Consider the following 20,209-nt stretch of genomic DNA (forward strand, 5'->3'; position numbering starts at 1 on the left):
GGTATACCACTAATAGTATAAAAAGAAATTGTAAGTATAGATGAATGTATGGATGATTGTTACATCCACGCGAAAACACCTTATTGTGCCTGTATGAAATTTGGTACAAAGATAGGTCATAGTTTGGATTAGCTCTTAGGTATTTTTTTTAATCGTGTTCCACGGGAGTAACGCCGCGGGTTATAACTAGTAGGCTATATAATATCGTTACGCGTACGGTTAGTTAATTTTATATGTCTATTTTATTCTGACAAATACTTTAAGTGTAAAGATATGTTTCAGATGTTAAAACTAAGAATAATCCCACAAACCACATCAATCCTAAAACGCGCTATGTGCACACAAGAACAGGATGTACTATTCGAAAATCTTAACAACGCTGGCATTATCACATTAAACAGGCCAAAGGCTTTAAACTCACTCAACGCGTCCATGGTAACTAAATTATTACAGCAACTACAAGAATGGATGAATGCAAAGAGTCTAGTCATCGTAAAAGGTGCAGGTGAGAAGGCCTTCTGTGCGGGCGGAGATGTTAAAGCAGCTATAGACAAAATTGAAGGGCCAAAATTCTTCTACACAGAATACAATGTTAATTATCTTATTGGGAAGTACAAGGTGCCGTACATTGCGTTTATGAATGGAATTACTATGGGTGGAGGTTTAGGGTTGTCGGTACATGGTCGGTATAGGGTTGCCACTGAGAAGACGTTGATAGCTATGCCGGAGACTAAGATTGGATTGTTCCCTGATGTTGGTGGATCCTATTTCCTGCCTAGGCTTCCTGTAAATCTTGGCCTCTATTTGGGCCTAACTGGTAAGTTAATATTAATAAGAAAATATATGTTATGATTATAAATATTGATAAGAAAATAAGAAAATATAAAGTAATATTTAATTGACTTCACTAATTACTCAGATCTCTTTCATTCACTCATTATGTTCATTACTCTTTATATATTCATTACTCAGATTTCTTTCTATAAAAGAAGAATATGTACAATATAATTTATAGCTCATAATATAAAAATGTTTTTTTAATTGTGTAAGAAAGTTATTCTGAGTTTAAACATTTAGTCAAGTTCTAAAAAATTATGTAATTAGCATATCATACCAACAATAATTTGGTAATTCTGTGTTTGTTTTCTTATCTCAAATAATGTTATCTCAAAGAGAAATATGTGACGCAATGCCTTATCTTAATTTCAACATTTTAAATAAATATTATTTGACAAAGTCCAGGATTCCATTTGCAAATTCAAATTTCAATATCTTTATTGGCATTTTATAATCACATGATTTTAATTTATTTTTTATTACAATATTGCCAGAATTTTTTATCAGAGAGTAATGCCTCTGCGAATGCGTTGCCCGCTTTTATGGGGTAAGGGAAAAGGAAAGGATTAACGACTGGAAAGAAGGAATGGACTAGAACGGGTGAGGAAAAGGAAATGGGCCTCCGGCTCCCCCACTCACCGTACGAAACACAGTGGCATGCCACTATTTCACGCCGGTTTTCTGTGGGGGTGTGGTACTTCCCCGGTGCGAGGTGGCCCAATTCGTGCCGAAGCATGCTCGACTCCCACAATAAAAACAATTACAATAATTGAATAAAATATTTAATTACTTCAAAAAATTTTTACACAAAAAATTTCCATATTGTTGGTTCAGCTAATCTCACAAATAGACAGCCTGACTAATGTGACTTACACTGGCTAATGGTTATGTTGAATAAATTACATATGATGTGTAAAATCCCTGTCTGTCTGTCTGTCTCATCTCTTCTTTGCCTACCGATTTGAATGAAATTCAATACTCATATAATTTGAGACCAGAAAAGGACATATTATGGTTACTTCGCTGGAAACTTGACTGAAACATGACCTATGCCGGGAAAATCTCAGCATAATTTTTCTTTTGACTATGAACCACAGGCATTGTGCTAGTAATTAATCAGAGTTTTCTCTCAAAAATAATAATTTTCATCTCATCTCATCATAGTACCACATTGCCCTTACTCATAAATTCTTTAAAAACTCATTACAGGTGACAGATTAAAAGGCAAAGATGTAGTGAAGGCTGGTATTGCAACACACTTTGTACCCAGCAAGCGTCTCTATGAGTTGGAGAAACTACTGTCCCGGTGTGCGAGTGAGGTGGAAGTCCAGTCCCTTCTGAACAAGTTCCATGAGCCGGCGGAGGATTTCTCACTTGCACCGAATATTAAACACATCAATTATTGTTTCGCCGCATCCACTGTGGAGGAGATTATCGAGCGATTGGAGAAGGTGCAGAACGAGTGGTCTGTGAAGACTATTGAGGTTAGATTTAACATTTATATTTATGTTATTCTGTTTAAGTTATACATGGCAATATTTAAATGTCCAAGTCGATGGAGGTTCGTATATATTTTTTAATTTAATATGTTAAGTGTAAAATGAAAGTTAATTTAATGTATGATTTAACAAATACCATCCGTCCTGTATCACCAGACGCTGCACCAAATGTGTCCAGGCTCGCTGAAGATAACACTGCGGGCGCTGCAGCGCGGCGCACAGCTCGAGCTGCCGCAGTGCTTGCGGATGGAGTACCGCCTCGCCTGCCGACACACCACCACACACGACTTCCCCGAAGGTATACACACACACATAGATGTGATACTTCACGCATACACACACACACACGTTTTTCTACACGGATGAGCACACACATACACATGCTTGAACCCACACACACATAGAAGTATTCATTTAACCGCGCACACTTGTTACTTCATGATTATTGACTATGTTAAAAAAAATTAACAAAATATAAACACTTCTCACAGATAATAAAATTAATTGCAGGTGTGAGAGCTCTACTCATAGACAAGGATAACAGTCCAAAATGGCAGCACAAATCATTGGCCGAGGTTGATGAAGATTATGTTGAGGATTTCTTCAAGAAGTTGCCTCAAGATAAGGAACTGCAGTTCTTTGATTCCAAATTATAGGCGTTACTTTGCAACAACTTTCCAAATGTTCTACAAATCTTTACTCTAACGACACTCAATATTGAGTGACCTCTTATTATTACATCAGGCCGTCAGTTATTTCTCAACCATTTATGAAAAGTTTTATAAGCATAACACAGCATAACATCTGTATTAAAACTCAAGAGAATGAACTAATTAAAGTAGTTATTAACTCTTAAAAATGTTTAGATAGGTGCTCAAGTGGAAATAGAAACATTTGTCATGTATGTGCACTCAAGTTTTGATAGTTTTATCTTCACCACAATCTTCACCTCTCAGTAAGAACGGACAGTATAAATGTTTTTATATATGCATTTAAATAGCAATATTTTTGTGCCTTTTTTTATTTTAATATTAAAATGCAGGTTTTGATATCGCTTATTAGAAAATGAATTTAATTATAGGTACTTAAATACAATAAGAATTTCATATTATTCTAATTTAGTTCCTAATGCTGTTGGTATAAGAACAAATATCGTATATTACTCTTTATAACGATTATATTCATATAAGAAAAATAATCACAAGACAATAAAATATTTTTATAACGATTTTTGTATAAAATTATTATAATTTGTTAAAAATAAAAAATTAAACTGTTATGGCTATAATGTATTTGGAAAATTTATAGGCTGTTTATGGAATCCTATTGTGTATCGTTTTTGCATTTATATTGTATAGTTATATAATAATTATAGTGCAATGAAGCCATAAAATCAGTTGGACTGATTTGTTTATTAAATGTTTTTTACATATTCAATGGTGTTTTTTGTTTGCCATAAATTGGTTGGAATCTGATTCATCTTATCTCATATAACTACCTATTTATGTGAAAAAGTACATGAAATTAAATGAACTCACAATCGATTATTTATTAAATTAGACGTGTCCTTTTCCCCAGCCTTCCCAGCCGTTACCTTTATTCCTGACGTCAATCCTGCCTTTATCCCTTATCCCTTAAAAGCGGTTAACGCATTTGTAGATGCCTTACCTCTATAAATGTTCATAGGCGGTGGCGATCGCTTACCATCAAGCGCACTGCCAGCTTGGCCCGGTATTATATAAAAATAGACTTCCTTAAGACTACATTAATGTTTAATGTCAGTAAGCAGTTTCTTCAGAGAAGAAAGATGTCTGTCTGAAGAAACTGTCCTGTGATTCTTTAGTAACATTACAATGGAGTATTACAACGGAAATAGTTGTTTGATCGATATAACATTCGATTTATCATCGTTCTGTTTGTAATTATGTTTGTAGAGCTAATGCGATTGAGTATTGAAATACCTAATGACTTGGTCCTGATTGGTTCTGGATCCTGATTTGGTTCAGGTTGAAGAAAAGAAAAATACACATTTTTATTCTCACTGTTATATTTCAACGAGATACGGTAGATATACGTTGATTTTAATAAATCAAAGAGAAAACGCTATAAGACGATTTTACGAGCTGAAACGAAAAAATTATAATCTGAATCCATTAAGGGTAAAAAAATATTAAAATTAATTCAAACCTCCACACCCACTCATTTCCCTACTTCAGATAATTTTAAACGGAGTATTAAAAAGGCAGTTTTAAAATAAAAAGACTAATTTCAAATACTACTAGCATGCCACTAACATGCCTGGCTCCACCCGGGTAGTAGTTATCGTAATTCAAATAATATAAACTTCTTCATTTTGAAGTTGCACGTAACTGCACGTAGTGTGTCAATTTGATGAAAATCGGTTGACGTTGATTAGTGAAAAGTTGCCTATATGTTATTCCAGTTGTCCAGCTATCTACGAACCAAATTTCATAGCAATCGGTTCAGCAGTTTTTGCACGAAAGAGCAACAAACACACACACATCCTTACAAACTTTCGCATTTATAATATTAGTAGGATAGTATGAAGTATATTAAAATTTACCGTTACATATGATGAGTAAGAAAGCTCTATTACTCCTATAGCACGCAGGGCCACATGTTTCTGTAAAATATAAAATATATGTGATTTATTTAATACTAGCTGCGTCCCGCGGTTTCACCCGCGTGAGTGCGTATCCCATAGGAATATTGGGATAAAATCTTGCCTATATGTTATTCCAGTTGTCCAGCTGACTACGTACCAAATTTCATTGCAATCGGTTCAGTAGTTTTTGCGTGAAAGAGCAACAAACATACACACATCCTTACAAACTTTCGCATTTATAATATTAGTAGGAGTAGGATTTCATATTCAAGTTTAATTACGGAATGTTAAATTACTATTTACTACTCTGTGCTACTGCACAGATAACACAATTCTATACTAGTAGTGTGTTTATGTGTCCATGTGGGAGTCGACCACGCTTCGGCACGAATTGGGCCAGCTCGCACCGGGAAGAGGGAGGGAACCATACCCCCATAAACCGGCGAGAAATAGCATGCTGCTGTGTTTCGTTCGGTGAATGGTGGAGTTCGTATCAGTTTCTTTACCAGTTTTTTGTTTTGTTCCCCTCGTCTATTTCTTAACCCATACCGTTAAAGAAAAAGAAAATCATACCTGTCCTTGTGTGATAGAGAATGAGATGAGGTGTCTCACGCGAGCCGACGACCCTCGTGTGCAGTTTTCCCAACCAGAGCTGTAGATAGCTGTGGGAACCTTGCTGGCCTTTTTGATGTATTTGTAATTAATGGCATATCTTTAATGTTCAAAAATTATGAACGCGTCCAAAGATTAATCTATACTAATTTATATTTTGTTTGTTTGTTTGTTTGAACGCACTAATCTCAACAACTACTGGTCCAATTTGTAAATTTAAGTGTTAGATAGCCCATTGATTGAGGAAGGCTATAAGCTATGTATGTACCACGAGTTTAATAATTCTTTGGGAAACTGTAGAATCTAGTCAACATCTACATTTATGTAAATGTGGAGGCTTTCGCGTAATACATAACTAATAAGAATTTTTATGTTACCCTTGTACGGCTACTTTTTATGTACATTTAAAGTACAAAAATTATATATTTTAGTAGTTACCTGTTATTAATTATTGTGCTTAGGTCTTTGGACACGAACAAAATATCTATTAGATTTTTTTAAAGAATATAAAAAAATACAGGTGACGCGAATTTAACCCGCATCGTTCGCCATACTGCAGCTATTCCGTAGACCACAAAACCCAACAAACTGTCCATGACAACCATGGCAATGTCAAGAATGTGTGCTATTGATTTAGGTTCCTAAATCTCCTAGCTGGGACAGAGAGCATCCAATGTTCCGCCAGGTAAACTATATCTAACTATATCTCAATTGTGCTTAATTGAAATTACCTCAACAGTGACATCTCCCAAGTTCCACATGAATAAACCAGTTCCTATTAGAATAGCTGTGCCCATAACGCCCGTAGCTAGTAAGTTCATGGGTGTATGCTCTGATGTCTGGAAGTGATAAAGACATTGAATGTGGATACTAAATTCAAAATAAAAAAATTCTGCACTGTCAGGTACTTTTTCTGTGATCAGGGGGAGGGACAGTGGCATCACCCAGCTGCCCGCTGCCACATTGGGGCTTAAGTAACTATAAAAATTTAACCAGGGATTTTTTTATGTTTACCATAAATCTCATCATGATCAGTACGACTGTCATCATATTTATCAGTAGCTGGACGCTTAATACCACATAGAACGCTTGCTGACAATCTTTTGTGCATCTATAATAAACAATTCACAATTTATTATTTTTATATCCTCGTCTCAGACAAGAGAGATTTTTAAAAGTTTTCATTGAAAATGTTGATTCTACGTTAACTTATGATTTATTTATTTTGTATATGATATTTACAATGCCATCCTACTATTTTTTTCGCTTCTGCCCCTAGTTAGATTATATTGGAATCACGATCATTAAGGTAAGTATTTTCATTTTCCTGAAAGTGGCTCAGAATAATAAGTACAAGTCTAGTTGTAACAGTTTAGGTTATTACAAAAAATTAGGTACCACCTTAAAGTATCTGCATGTAACTGTATGCCAGTTTTCAAAGCTTTTTCATACTTATTTTCCTTCTCAGACTGGCTGATGTCTTCGTCAAATATCGTGGCGAGACTGTAGAAGTAGCTCTGTAAATTTTTATACTGATATCTCAAATAAATAATCGATACTATGACGACGAGGAACAAGGCTATAATTCGCACTATAAAGAACCACCAGAATAAATAAAATACGACCCTCCAAATGTTTCCAACAACGCTGTTGTCTTCAACGTCTGGAAAGGCTGTGATTACGGTGATGAATTTTCCATCTAAAACAAAAAAATAATATTTAGAAAAATCATAATGCGTTAGTAAGTATATATAACATAGACCAAGTAATAGATATAAGTAGCGACATTATGCATGTGCATTATATAAATAAATTTGATTTGTATTTCATGTAATTGATTCATAAAATTCACAAGCACGAGGGGAAGAAAATAGTGTGTGGTTGATTTAAAATCGAAGGTATCATCACAATTTTATCAAATGTAATAGAATTATCTGGGTAGCATTAACACTATATTAACCTTCAAGTACAACCAAAATTAGAGCTTCCAACCCATAAGAGAAAATAGCTCCCGAGCACAAAGAAAGGAATATCACCATGTATACTTTGGATTTTTTTATAGCGTCCTTCTCAATATTCACATCATTATACAGCTTTTTTAAAGATATCGTCAAAGTGAAGGCCAATTTCTTCACAGTATTTCTATTCAGGTATAAACTAACGTAATAGAAACTGAGCATGAAGTGTGAAACAGCGAATGTCATCAAATCGTTTTTCTGCTTGGTCGTAAAATTTTTTTGTGTGATAAACGACAAGTTTTCTATAGCGACGAAGGAAAATAACAATATATTTATTAGGCTAATGTATATTGTGTTGTAGCGGACAATGAGCGGCGGTAAATTGTTATTATTGTTTAAAAAATTCGGTAAGCCACAAATGTACGCAAATTTGTTGACTGAAGAAAAAAAAGCAGCTATTCGATTTGTTTCAACCGTGATGTCTTCCATTGTGTACTAACTGTTATGTTGTATGATTATTTTGTAATTTATGAAAAATGTACGTAAAATAAAAATTTCTCTGCTCTATTTATACCTGACAGTTTAATAAACAAAACACAGGGCTGTAGTCGATCAGATATTTTCTAATAATTATTTGTTTTTATCGTATACATAACCGCGTGTTATTTTTATTTTAATTCGTATGTAATACGTTTTTGGAAACGGTATCTTGTTCGTTTCTTCAACATAATTTACATACATATTTAAATATCAGTGATACAACATAAATTAAACGTTAACGACTAAAGCATTTTAGCGGTTTTTCGTAGGCGAATTTACAGATTACTAAACAGTTACTACTTACAACATACTATAGTTTCCATCAGATTAATCTTTAGAATGTAATATGTATTGATTGCACGCCAGTTCACACGGCGAATACTGTTAATTAAGTACCTAATAAGTATTTTTAAGATAACATCTGTCATCTAATATACGTGTTCAAGCAACAAAAATTTGAAAATTAGTATTTAGTAGTTTATTTGCTTCCAGCGCGAGATTGCGATAAATTCATGCATGCTGGTGCAAGCTACTGGTATTTAACACGATAACTTGAATAAATCAATAGGATTAAGCCATACAAATATAGGCTTGCATATTTACACTTTCAGTTTTTCATCAGTAAAATGATAATAAATACGTCCATGTCCTTATTGAATTAGTACCAATTAAGTAAGTAGATATTTGATTACTTAATGTTTATTTGCAATACTGGATTTTTAAAACAACCAGCAATTATGTTTACTGTTAAAGGTTTTTAAATGGGTTTAAATATACGTTATAATGCAACTTGCTTATTCGCTAATTGCCAGGTTAAAGCTTGTGTATCCGTAATTCGTAAATAAGAAAATATTAACATCTAGCTTTCTGCCCGTGACCTCGCTTGCTTAGTCTAAGGCAAAAGTAAACTGTCTGGGGTTACTCGGATCGACAAACCATTTTTGTATTAAATTTCACTCAAATGGGTTCAGTGGTTTAGACGGGAAAAAGAGACAGGCAGATAATACTAGTAATCCTATTTCCTATCCTACTAATATTATAAATGCGAAAGTTTGTGAGGATGGTTGTATGTGTATGTTTGTTACTCTTTCACCCAAAAACAAATAAACCGATTGCAATGAAATTTGGTACGTACATAGCTGGACAACTGTAATAACACATAGGCAACTTTTTATCCCGATATTCCTACGGGTACAGACTTACGTATCCCGTGGTGAAACCGAGGGACGCAACTAGTGTTACATATTTTTTTCCTATACAACTTGTCGCTTTTCCCGAGCCCGTCTTTGCCCGAGCAGACCGCATATAAAAAAGCAGTTTGTTATGCAACTCTCTTCAGATACACAGGCTCGTTTCCTTTTCCTTACCATTGGACTGGTCCTTTCTTTTTCTTCCTTTCGTCAATCCCTTCTTGATACCTTTCCAACTTAAAGTCTGCTTCCATTTATAGAGGCGTAAGGTCTGCAATTGACCTTACGCCTCTCCAAATGTTCATGGGCGGTGGCTTATCATCAGGCGACCCACCAGCTCCAATGCCGTCTATAACATAAAATATACAGTTTTATTTTTTAAATTTTTAGTTTTATAGCATAGAAATTATAAAAGAACAGAAAAGGTGTGCCTCTTAGGCACATAAAACCGAAAAAGTAGAAGAAATTCGAAAAACGCGGGTTCGAATACCGCCTCGTCATAATTTTTTTTCTGTTCTTTCAAATTTTCTCTTATACAGTTTTGTAATTGTAACAAAAACTATTACCTATTTTGATAATACGTCATGCAATGTGACTTAGAAGAGGAGCAAAACCTAAAAATATACTAAACATACTTACACGATTAAAAAGGACCATTAAAATTAAGAATTTTAATTGTAATGAACTAGTGAAAAAGTTCCCAATTCCACTTTATTTATTGGGTAATCTCAGAAATTTTGACTAGGTGAACCGAATTTGATTAATCGTTTTTGTTTAAATGTTAGTGCCCTTATTATATCAGATACTAGTTACCTTACCACATATACATATGTGTATGTACATGGTTAGGTAATTATAATTCTAATGGCGAGTGAGTACCCATTGATCAGAGCTTACATATTTAATACGTTAATTCCGTTAAATTAAATTACATGATTTTATAGCTTTAATCACTACGGTATTATTCGAAGTCTTGTCTGGTACATTTATGTTACAATTTAAACTATTTGTCCATATTTATGTTAAAAAATATTTTGGCTAAACGGTGAAAATTAATTATAGAAGTTCTGCAACGCATGATATTTTTATTACAAAAAAAACCTAAACCGCCCTCAAATTGTCAGAACTAGATCAAATTCAAAATGAGCACACGATTTCAAATAAAAATAGAATAATCAAAATTGGTTCACTCAGTCAAAAGTTCTGAGAAAACAAAGCCAAAAAAAGACAAAAAAAGTCGAATTTATAACCTTCCATTTTGAAGTCGGTTGACCTATGTATGACATTGCCGTATTATATGCCAAAATTCTTTATTGCAAGGCAAATTTCAGACCCACGAGAAACACAGTGTGTGTGACCAAAGAAGTAAAAGATCCTTATACCTAGGAATTGTTATAGGAATGTGTATAGAAATTATTTAAGTTTACTAGAATAGCCCTTTGATATTAACGGCTTGAAATTAAATCACGAATAAAATTAATTACAGTAATCCACTAATTATTAACCATCGAGTAATATGCTCATCAATTACATCCAATTAGTTGAATTAACATTATTTAAACTGGTATATAATTACTTCTATATATTTTATACTTTAATGACATGTGGAGCAGGGCAGGCTGCAATTTAAAGAATACTTGTAAATGGACAGAGGCACGTTTCTCTCAAATATATATAATCTATAAGGTATATTACAGTTTATCAGTTCAAAAGCAAATTTTAGGAGCGTGGAAATATACACTTTTAACTCTGTGTTTGTAAAATATTCCTAATGATTTTCTTACTCCAAATATACACACATAAAACACCAGTAGCAAAAATTTTGCTAGTTCCCAATGCAGTTTAGATTGTTGACCTATTGGCAAAGAGTAGATTAATATTTATCTATAGCTATTCGTATAGCCACATTTATCGCAGAATAACCTACTGTTACCATAAATAATGTACCTTCTCTCCCTACTTAGTGTATGGAATCTTGTTTTATACACACAATATTGCTATCGTCATTGTTTCATTGAAATGGTTAACTTTAAAGTACATCCCTGGCTATAAATTTATATTATATAATCGCTCTTTAAAAACCAAATGCAAAACTTTCGTGATTTCATAACTGTCAAAATGTCTGGAACACAATATAAAAAGAATAAAACATCCGAATTCTTTTCAAACTCCGCCATACTTATGTGCAAATGTGGATTATCCTATTTATGGGTGGATAAAGTTTCGTTAAAATATTTTAACATTTTTAACAGGATTTCAACGTTTTTCATGCTGACGTTCATGGCCTCTGAATATGTTGCGTTTTTCACTCAAACAGATCTGAATGATAAGCAGGCATCTGATCAAATAATGTTTGCTATTTCTCATCCGATTCTCATGTCTTATTCCTTCAGCATAATTTATTACAGGAAGGATATTAGGAAATTGCTATTCAAATTGGCTGTGGTTTTAAAAGAGGATTACAACGATTTGGAGATAGAGACACAAATGATTAGAAAGGCAAAGTTATATTCGACATTTTATGTTATGAGCTTTAGTGCTGCTCTGTTTTTCTACGCATTCGATGGTATTATGCAAGTTGTTAAAAAAGGTACCACGTCAATAATGTTATCCAAAAATATCTATGTTAAAGAATAGATAGAAGATAAAAGATATAAGAATCTCCCTTAAGTTAAATCTAGTGTACATATAATATGTTTTATTTTATATGCAACAAATAATGAGCTTTAGAAAGGTGTTTCATACAGCATGTGCACTAAATCCTACTAATATTATAAATGCGAAAGTTTGTAAGGATGTGTGTGTGTTTGTTGCTCTTTCACACAAGAACTACTAATTTGGTCCGTAGATAATTGGAATGAAATTTGGTCCGTAGATAGCTGGACAACTGGAATAACATATAGGCAACTTTTTATCGCGATATTCTTACGGGATACGCACTTACGCGGGTGAAACCGCGGGGCGCAGCTAGTACATTATAATTGACAATTTATATGCAAAATTTTATTTAAATAAGCTGTTTGGAACAGCCTTTCAATAACTAATTTCCTCATTTTAAATTTTAGGCGATACTTTTACAACAGTGATTCTAGCATGGCCGGATGTAAGACAAAGAGGAATTTTGCCAGATTTCATAAGGATCGCTGTATATTTCCTGTGGTGGCTCTTCATGTTTCGTGTGTCAGCAGTCTATGTATTGGTTATATCCTTAACAATAACGTTGAGTTATCAGTATAAGAACTTACAAAGCTATTTTTATAAACTCGATGATATTTTTAATAATGGCAATGCGGAAGGTTTTGAACAAAAGCAGAAGGAATATGAACGCGCTTTGAAAGTTGGAATTTCGATGCATTCCGATACTATATGGTGCGTCGAAGTTCTTTTAAAGAAATTATTATTTTAACGTACTTTAGTAGCTTTGGCTAACAATTATAAGTTTTATTATGTTTTAGGTGTGTGAAGGAGTGTCAAAGAATTTGCAGCTGGGTCTTTAGCGGCCAAATTACTTTCAATTTTATTGTATTCTGCATGCTTATGCTTCAAATGGTGGTAAGCTCAGATCATATGAATGAATGAATGAATGAATAAAACTTTATTGTACACACCAATAGGAAATATATCAAAAGTACAGATCATATTTTTAACGGACAACGAAAATTTCTATGTTTTTGTAAAAAAATAAAATATAACGGAGACTAAGAGAACATAACAAAATGTCATGTATGTTTGGATGTATGTTGGGAGCAGGAGGTCTATTTTCTTTTTCTCGTCTTTCCCGGTCCATTCCTTCTATACACTTGTCAATCCTTTCCTTATCTATTTCCCCTTAAAAGCGGGCAGCGCATCCGCAGAGGCACTACCTCACTGGTCGTGGGCGGTGGTGATCGCTTACCATCACGCGAACCACCACCTCAATAGCCCGCTATGACATAAGAGAATATCATTGCTATGCTAATGCTCTTTTCGGATACATTAAACATACATGTTTGTGTGTCTGTAATAGCGATCTAACTGATGTTACATTATATAACTGCATATATATATTACGACGCAGCTGTGTCCTTAAGTGCATTTTTGTTTCTTTAAGAATTCTGAGCGCACATTAATGAGTGCTCTCGCGACCGTGTCAACGAGCGCATCTCTTTTGATGGCCACTGGTTTCTTCATGTGTAATGCTGGCGATATCACTGTTGAAGTCAGTATTTTTTATTCTATTTACGATATACATACTCTTTATAGTTGTAAAGAATAAAAAAGAATAAAAATATTAAGAGTGATAACAGCGGTCATAGTACTTTGTATATCGAAACAGTTTGGTAAGCTGGTATGTTGCATCCAGGAAATTATTATATTAAAGTTTGGGTTATTTAGCTTCATGGTTGCAACTTGCATCTACCAACCGACACAATATGAATGTGGTGGACTATTAAGTTGAAAGAAAGGAAGAAATAAATGAGTTATTTGTTAAGTTAATCTTCTGGAATGGATTCAATAAAAAAATTATGATGAGTGGCTGAATTATATTTCTTATTTTTTAGAAGTTTAATATTTTATTGTATGTATATTGCTATAAGTCTACATTCACATTCTCAAAACATCTAAAAACAATATATTCTTAAACATTTTAATAATTTTAGGCAGCTGCATTACCCACGGCTATTTTCTTATCGGGGTGGCAACATTGTCGAGGCGCAACTTCCGTACGCATCAGGAAGTTGATAGTGGTTGCCATTTGTCAAAGCCAGGTAAGATTTAAAGTAGCAGTTGTAAAGTAGTTTTGGTATGTTGAAAAGTACAAAATGCATGTTCATTAACAAGTAATAGCCATTTAATTTTTACAAAACATTCATTTTCAATAAAAATTTGAAGTATTTCCGCTACCTACTTGTGTGCTCTCGAAATATTTATCTTAATCACAGATCAAGTATATAAATTATTAGACTGCTTGTATAGTTGTCATACTGAAATTGTCGGATTAAATAACCTACGAATTTATTTAAAGTGAGTCCCTTTAGTGTTTTACTATTACACTAATTCACTCATTGCAAAAAATAAAATAATTCCCGATTTTGTTTTACTTTAAATGAACATATTTAATTCAAATTTTGTACAAGGATCTGTGACAATGCAATTTCATGATTTTATATTATCATTCTGATTGCATAAAGTAGTTGAGACAATTGAAATAATTCTATAATTAATTATTATATTATTTTACTTCAATGTTATTTACTATATTACTGTTATTTTACAATATGGCAAATCTGTGAAGTTTATTTTATATCTTCGTCGTTGACTTTTTTCGTGGCAAGTATACTATACTAATAGCTTTTTCGATGTTTTGCATTAAAGCAAAACATTTATCACGTCTTGAATAAAACGCACAGCTTTGAGATAAAGAAGTTGTCTATGAGCGCTCTTAATCTCTATGGAATGTGTATTTAATCTCTAATCTTTCACCTCACTAGCAAATGCGCGTCCTTGTGTATGAGTACGTCCTTGATGCGCTACTATTTTCCAATGTCATAATTCATCTTCATTTTTATTCAAATTGTAAAACAATTAATTGAACTAGTTTAAAAGTAAAAAAAAAAAAAATTAAAACAGTGAGCCAAGTGGGACTACTATGTTTCTAGTCGTTGAGTTGCACTTTATCCAATCTGAGATAAGGGAAGATCTGGGATAAGGGTACGTGTTGCGGGCCTAACTTGACCCTTCATAGATAAAAATAAATTGTCTACTTTTAAGTCCCAACGTCTGTCTCTTGAAATCTGAATCAGCCTCTCCACATGGATCGCTGGACAGGCGTCTCTGGGTGTCTTAGCAAACAACAACCCGATTGTTTATGTGTTGCTGTATTCGATATATATATATCTTGAAACAAATTTAGGTTAGAATATAATCTTATTTTTCTCTCAGATAAAACTGTCCTTTGAGATTTCTGATTCTGGTCTGATAAATCCATCTTCTGACACCAACCCGATTCTTGGCGTGTTGCTGTATCCGTTTCGCAGCGAATTCAGGCCAGGACATAATCCTAGGTTTATGTCTGATATAAGTCTCTTTAGTGTCAAGTCATGAATTCTTTGGCCTTATAGTCAATAACATAATAAGGGTTTTCTGCCTTGATATATCGGATTAATTATTAAATTAATAATTTCATAACATAGGTCAAATAGTAGGAATGTTAATTTGCAGAATCTCTCTGTTGTAAGTCACCCGCAAAACCTGCGAAGAGAAATTGATGTGGACAAGTGAAAGTGAGCCTGATGGATATCATTTTTCACAAGACCGTCCTCACTTTACAAAAATTCCATGACTATAATTTGTAAATATCTTTTGAGGACCTGTCAATTCAAGTGTTTGGCATTCAACTTAACCAAATCCAATGGTCCTTTAAATACTCCGCTTTGAATGAACTAGAGGTGTAATTTCTGCACATTAGGTTTGGTGCGGAATCGTCTACGGGGCCGGTTCTTTTTGATCCCGCCTCTTGTCCCCTCTCTTGGGCTGATATCTCACTGGACGGTGAGACTGTCTATTTTGCTGATGAGCAGTGCTCTGTTGTGCATGTTGTTTCCTTTCCCTGACATAAGTGGGAGTGCTTAGCCACCGCTGAGCCCCTCCCAGAGAGGCTATGATTGGTAGAAGGGCTTCCCTGCTGAATAAATACTCCTTACTTGGAGGGACATTATGAAGGAGGGAACGTAGGTTGACATTACCTAATTCCTTTAAAATCCGTTCCCGCCTCACCTCAATGCATTCAGACCTCTTACCGCAAATTAGTTGCATGGTTATCTCAGATATTTTATAAGATGGAGAATCAGGGCCAAATATCGAATTTATTTTTTCATTTAGAGTGTCTGGGTTCAAGTTGCAGTTGTTGTCGTGCGCCCAATTGACGAAATTTTGTAGGCCTTCTTTAATCAATTGACGTTGCTCTAGGATATTATTTGATAAGCCTGCTAATAATAATTCGGTCGATGCTAAAAAATCCTTCTTCTTGTTAAGATGGCAAAACTCCTCGTTCACCTTAAGCGCTGTGAACCCTGGCGAGGCTAAACAGGATCTAAGCACCTTCTTGTACCGAATGCCCTTCCAAGTCGGTAGGTCAAAGTGTTGGAGACGTACTAATTCCTGTAGGCGCTCCCTATTGGCCTGAGGGACTACCGCTGCTTCATCACACGCTAGTTTGCAAGTCTGATTAGTATTTGACGCTATACCTGACGTGCCTGGATATGACAGTAAATCCGAGGTTGAAGAATGTACGATCTCCTTAGGCAAGCTTTGTGTTTTGCCATATTCCATTAAATAATGAGGTAGCTGTGACATGTACTGCGATATATGACCCACTTGTTGCATCAGGCATTTAATCCGAGGGTCAGAACATGTTTCAGTTTGGTTATACTTACGAAATTTTTCTTTTCTCCGTCTCTTTTTGGGAGGAGACGAGCCGTGGTTTCTCTCGTCCTCCGAGGACGATGAAGCCGAACTGTCACTATGCCTCGTAAACAGATCTCCATCCGAAGCACCTGTTTTCGAGTTGTCTTCTGACGTGTTTTTTCGTGCTTCCCCTTGGGAAAACATAGTCACTAGTAATAACACAAATTAACACTAAAATTAAACACTGTGTGTTCTATAAAAGTAAAATTGCAATTAATATGATCACTTTTTTAGAGATTACTATAATATCTCGAGATTAGTTTTTTGGACGATGTTGTCGCGCCAGAATTCACAATCGCTATGACATTTGAAAATGGCAGCGCGTCAAGGACGCTCTTACAAACAAGGACGCGCACTTGCTAGTGAGATGAAATATCCATAGACAGTCGGTAAGGTAGACCGTAGAATATACTTCTATAGAGCTTTAGAAGTTATTTGTTAGAGGGCAATTTCTTCATCTCAACGCTGTGTTTTAGAAAAACATATAAAATGCGTACATGCGTACTATACGCATATATTCTTAGCTCAGTGATTGGCCTCGAACTTCAATCAAAAAGTCGCGTGCGGGTTCAAGACCGGTGAGGGTGGTTGAGAGAGGTTGAAGAAACCGACATGTCCAAGAACCAAACATTTGACGACATGTGCAACCCTGCACTTGGCCAGCGTGGTGGCCTGAAACTTCATAAGAGATCCGTGTCCCTCAGTACGAACATATAAGGGCTGATAATCACTACTTACGCACATAGTATAGCATTATGTTATCTGTGGCACAGCCTAATAAAGTACTGCGTGCTACTGCATAAACCCTTAACGCGTTGCTGGGTACAGGATGTAAATTAATATTGTAATACTAAATCATATTTTCTACTTATAGGAACCCGTGGAGATACAATGCTTCAATGTAATTAGAATGTCGTATCAATCATTTGTGTCGGTAATTAATTGTTTTATTTTTACTGTAGATTGATTGGATTCTTTTTGGAATGGGTCTGTAATGTTTATGTAAATAATATTATGTACCTATAATTCTATCTATTTTACAAACCTTTTTTTTTTCAGATCGTTAAAGCCTCGTATTCAGTATTTTCACTTTTATATTGAATAAAGAGAAAAAAAATATGAAGAATTCAATACATATCATTTACTGTTAAATAACGTAAATTGGTAACATTTTATAATTAATGTACAATTCTATGAATTTATTATAATAGGAGTAAAATAATAATAATTATAAATTGCTGCTTAATTCATGAAAAATAAATAGAAATAATCTAAATAAGTGGGTACTTTTCATTTATTAATGTTATTTCTATATCCCGCGTCGTGCCGTAGCTTCGCAGCTTCATAGGTTGTATGTTTAAATGCAATAAATAAAGTATGACGAGGTCTATTTCGAAGTTCGAAGTTCAAACCCATGATTTAACAATGGTGGAAAATGGAATGTATTGATCAATGTTTGTTAAATTGACATTTGAAAACTGCAAGTTTGTGACGGGAATTGTCATTTAAAATATTCAACATTGTCAATATTATTGATTACAGTTTATTTTACAATAAAATTAAATTGAAATTAGGACATTTGAAATAAATATGTTTTACTGTTAAAATAATACTATAAGAGATTCACTCAATTCAATTAAACCGATGTTGTTTTTAAGTTTTCTCTTGCGAGGTTATAATTTTTTATTTTCTTTTATTTTAAACAAAGTATAATTTATAAAAGAATGCGAACATATTCACGTAAACCTCCGGACCATCAACTCATTGACGGTGTGCTGGAGTTGTGTCGCCTGTGTCTTCGAGAACCCATTAATCCTATGCCTATATTTGATAATGACGACAGAAAGTTTTGTGGATCTTTGCCTATGAGGATAATGATATGTCTTGGTTTGGAGGTTTGTATATTTTTATTACTAAACTCGACGTAAGTAAGCGGAGTGTCTGTTGAAGTAGATTCAATGGTGCAGGAATAATCATTTAAACAAACATGCTATCACGAAATCCCAAATCGTTTTGCAGATTACCAATGAAGAGTGTTTACCTAACATGATATGTTCACAGTGCTGCAGGGACTTAGATAAATATTATGATTTCAAAAAGAAATGTATGCTATCCTATAGAAAACTCAAATCACACCTAATAGCTGTTAAAGAACTAGAGGTTAAAAAAGCAGCCGAATTAAAGTTAAAATTGGAAAATGATTGTAATTTCAAATCTGATTTACCAGAAATTGATGGGGAGGAGGGGGTGAACGAACTTAGTGATGAGGACAATGAGATTATATTGTCGTTGACTGACGAAGATGCCTTGGAAGTTATTAACATATTCAATGAAACTACGGCTTGTGGTGGAGACGTCCCTGAAGATGAGCAGGTAAACATATCTATCTTATATATTCGAATTTTGATACTAATATGATAAATGATCAGTAATTGGTAAAATTTTGCATGAAATTATATATGGAAATAATTTAAAATCTGTCAAAACTTTGTTTTAGGTTCAGGAGCCAAGCGTCACAACTTCCTACAACATAAATGATAGTCTAGACTTTCTAAATTCAGTCAGCTCTGAAACCATTCCGCCTATCCCTGATGACATAACCAGTTTTCTCTCTACAATCCTCGTTCAACTGGGAGTGCTTATAAAAGATAGCGTAAATGAAAGGATAGTTGTAATTGACCATACTTTTAAGAATGTGAGATTGGAAACTAGTGATGGACCTGTTATTTTGGAGCTTGTAGAAGAGGATGAGGTGAGAATAAATTATATCCCCCAAATGTTCCCTGCAAGCCATTGAAATACTTTTGATAAATGTTGTTGACTTAACAACTTCACTAAAGTTGTGGTTTGTGCTTTTTAGTTTAGAGTTGATAATTTAAAAATTGAAGTTTTTAAAAAAAATTAAAATTTATGCAGGATTTACTACCAAGGTATAAATAGCATGTGCGGTACTGAAGACAATTTAATAATTGTAATTTTTCTTTAGGAACCAAAGCCTGAGCCTAAGAAAGAAGAGCCCAAGGAACCGGAGAGGGAGATTGATAAAAATAGTTCAATTGATTTTGTTTACAATGCCAACGATGGAATACTAAGGTAAAGTTTGTAATTCTTTCATTTTATTTATTGTTGCAGCCTTTTAAGACGTCCACTGTTGGACATAGGCCTCCCCCAAAGATAGTTTATTTTTCATTTTATTTAAAATGATAATATGGCTTGACATTCTCTAGACTGACATGGTCTCTACATTGCTTTATCCCATAGAACTTGTGTAATAAATAATAATTGTTTATAAACCGTTGTGTAGCGGCAAGGCGATGTGCGTGACGTGCGGCAAGCACTTCTCGACGCGCGCGGCGATGGTGCGGCACGAGCGCACGCACTCGGGCGTGCGGCCCTACGCGTGCGACGTGTGCCAGCGCGCCTTCACGCAGCGCGAGGTGCTGCGCCGCCACCTGCTCACCCACCAGGGTGCGTGCACACACACACACACACACACACACA

At 34.5% G+C, this 20,209-nt stretch overlaps 4 protein-coding genes across 6 annotated transcripts in view; 3 read left to right on the forward strand and 1 right to left on the reverse strand.

The window, feature by feature from the left end:
- LOC119840476 (3-hydroxyisobutyryl-CoA hydrolase, mitochondrial) overlaps positions 1-3,773 on the forward strand; it is a 5,411-nt gene extending 1,638 nt beyond the window's left edge. For 2 of the 3 annotated variants that reach the window (XM_038367109.1, XM_038367110.1), the window contains exons 2-5: positions 283-817; positions 2,047-2,321; positions 2,493-2,634; positions 2,847-3,773. In XM_038367109.1, the coding sequence (XP_038223037.1) occupies positions 283-817; positions 2,047-2,321; positions 2,493-2,634; positions 2,847-2,992 (1,098 nt within the window). In that variant the 3' untranslated portion in view covers positions 2,993-3,773. Of the gene's footprint in view, positions 1-273; positions 818-2,046; positions 2,322-2,492; positions 2,635-2,846 lie in introns of those variants that run through there. The other variant, XM_038367108.1, reaches the window with a different exon arrangement.
- Positions 3,774-4,417: 644 nt separating this feature from the next.
- On the reverse strand, positions 4,418-8,021 carry LOC119840563. The gene is made up of 7 exons (XM_038367250.1): positions 7,535-8,021; positions 6,976-7,273; positions 6,568-6,685; positions 6,306-6,413; positions 5,536-5,643; positions 4,921-4,980; positions 4,418-4,459 (listed from the first exon to the last, which is right to left on the reverse strand). Exons 1-7 carry the CDS (start codon positions 8,019-8,021, stop codon positions 4,418-4,420), a joined length of 1,221 nt encoding a protein of 406 aa, XP_038223178.1.
- Positions 8,022-11,380: 3,359 nt separating this feature from the next.
- On the forward strand, positions 11,381-17,809 carry LOC119840564. Its single transcript, XM_038367251.1, has 7 exons — positions 11,381-11,852; positions 12,328-12,631; positions 12,718-12,814; positions 13,353-13,460; positions 13,903-14,010; positions 17,583-17,642; positions 17,768-17,809. The coding sequence occupies exons 1-7, from the start codon at positions 11,381-11,383 to the stop codon at positions 17,807-17,809; spliced, it is 1,191 nt and encodes a 396-aa protein (XP_038223179.1).
- Positions 17,810-18,123: 314 nt separating this feature from the next.
- LOC119840565 overlaps positions 18,124-20,209 on the forward strand; it is an 8,765-nt gene continuing 6,679 nt past the window's right edge. Inside the window, exons 1-5 of the mRNA XM_038367253.1 lie at positions 18,124-18,603; positions 18,770-19,081; positions 19,206-19,460; positions 19,695-19,801; positions 20,013-20,184. Of these exons, the coding sequence (XP_038223181.1) occupies positions 18,433-18,603; positions 18,770-19,081; positions 19,206-19,460; positions 19,695-19,801; positions 20,013-20,184 (1,017 nt within the window). The 5' untranslated portion in view covers positions 18,124-18,432. The remainder of the gene's footprint in view (positions 18,604-18,769; positions 19,082-19,205; positions 19,461-19,694; positions 19,802-20,012; positions 20,185-20,209) is intronic.

Source organism: Zerene cesonia, chromosome 6, assembly GCF_012273895.1.
Source record: "Zerene cesonia ecotype Mississippi chromosome 6, Zerene_cesonia_1.1, whole genome shotgun sequence".
Lineage (NCBI taxonomy): Eukaryota > Metazoa > Arthropoda > Insecta > Lepidoptera > Pieridae > Zerene > Zerene cesonia.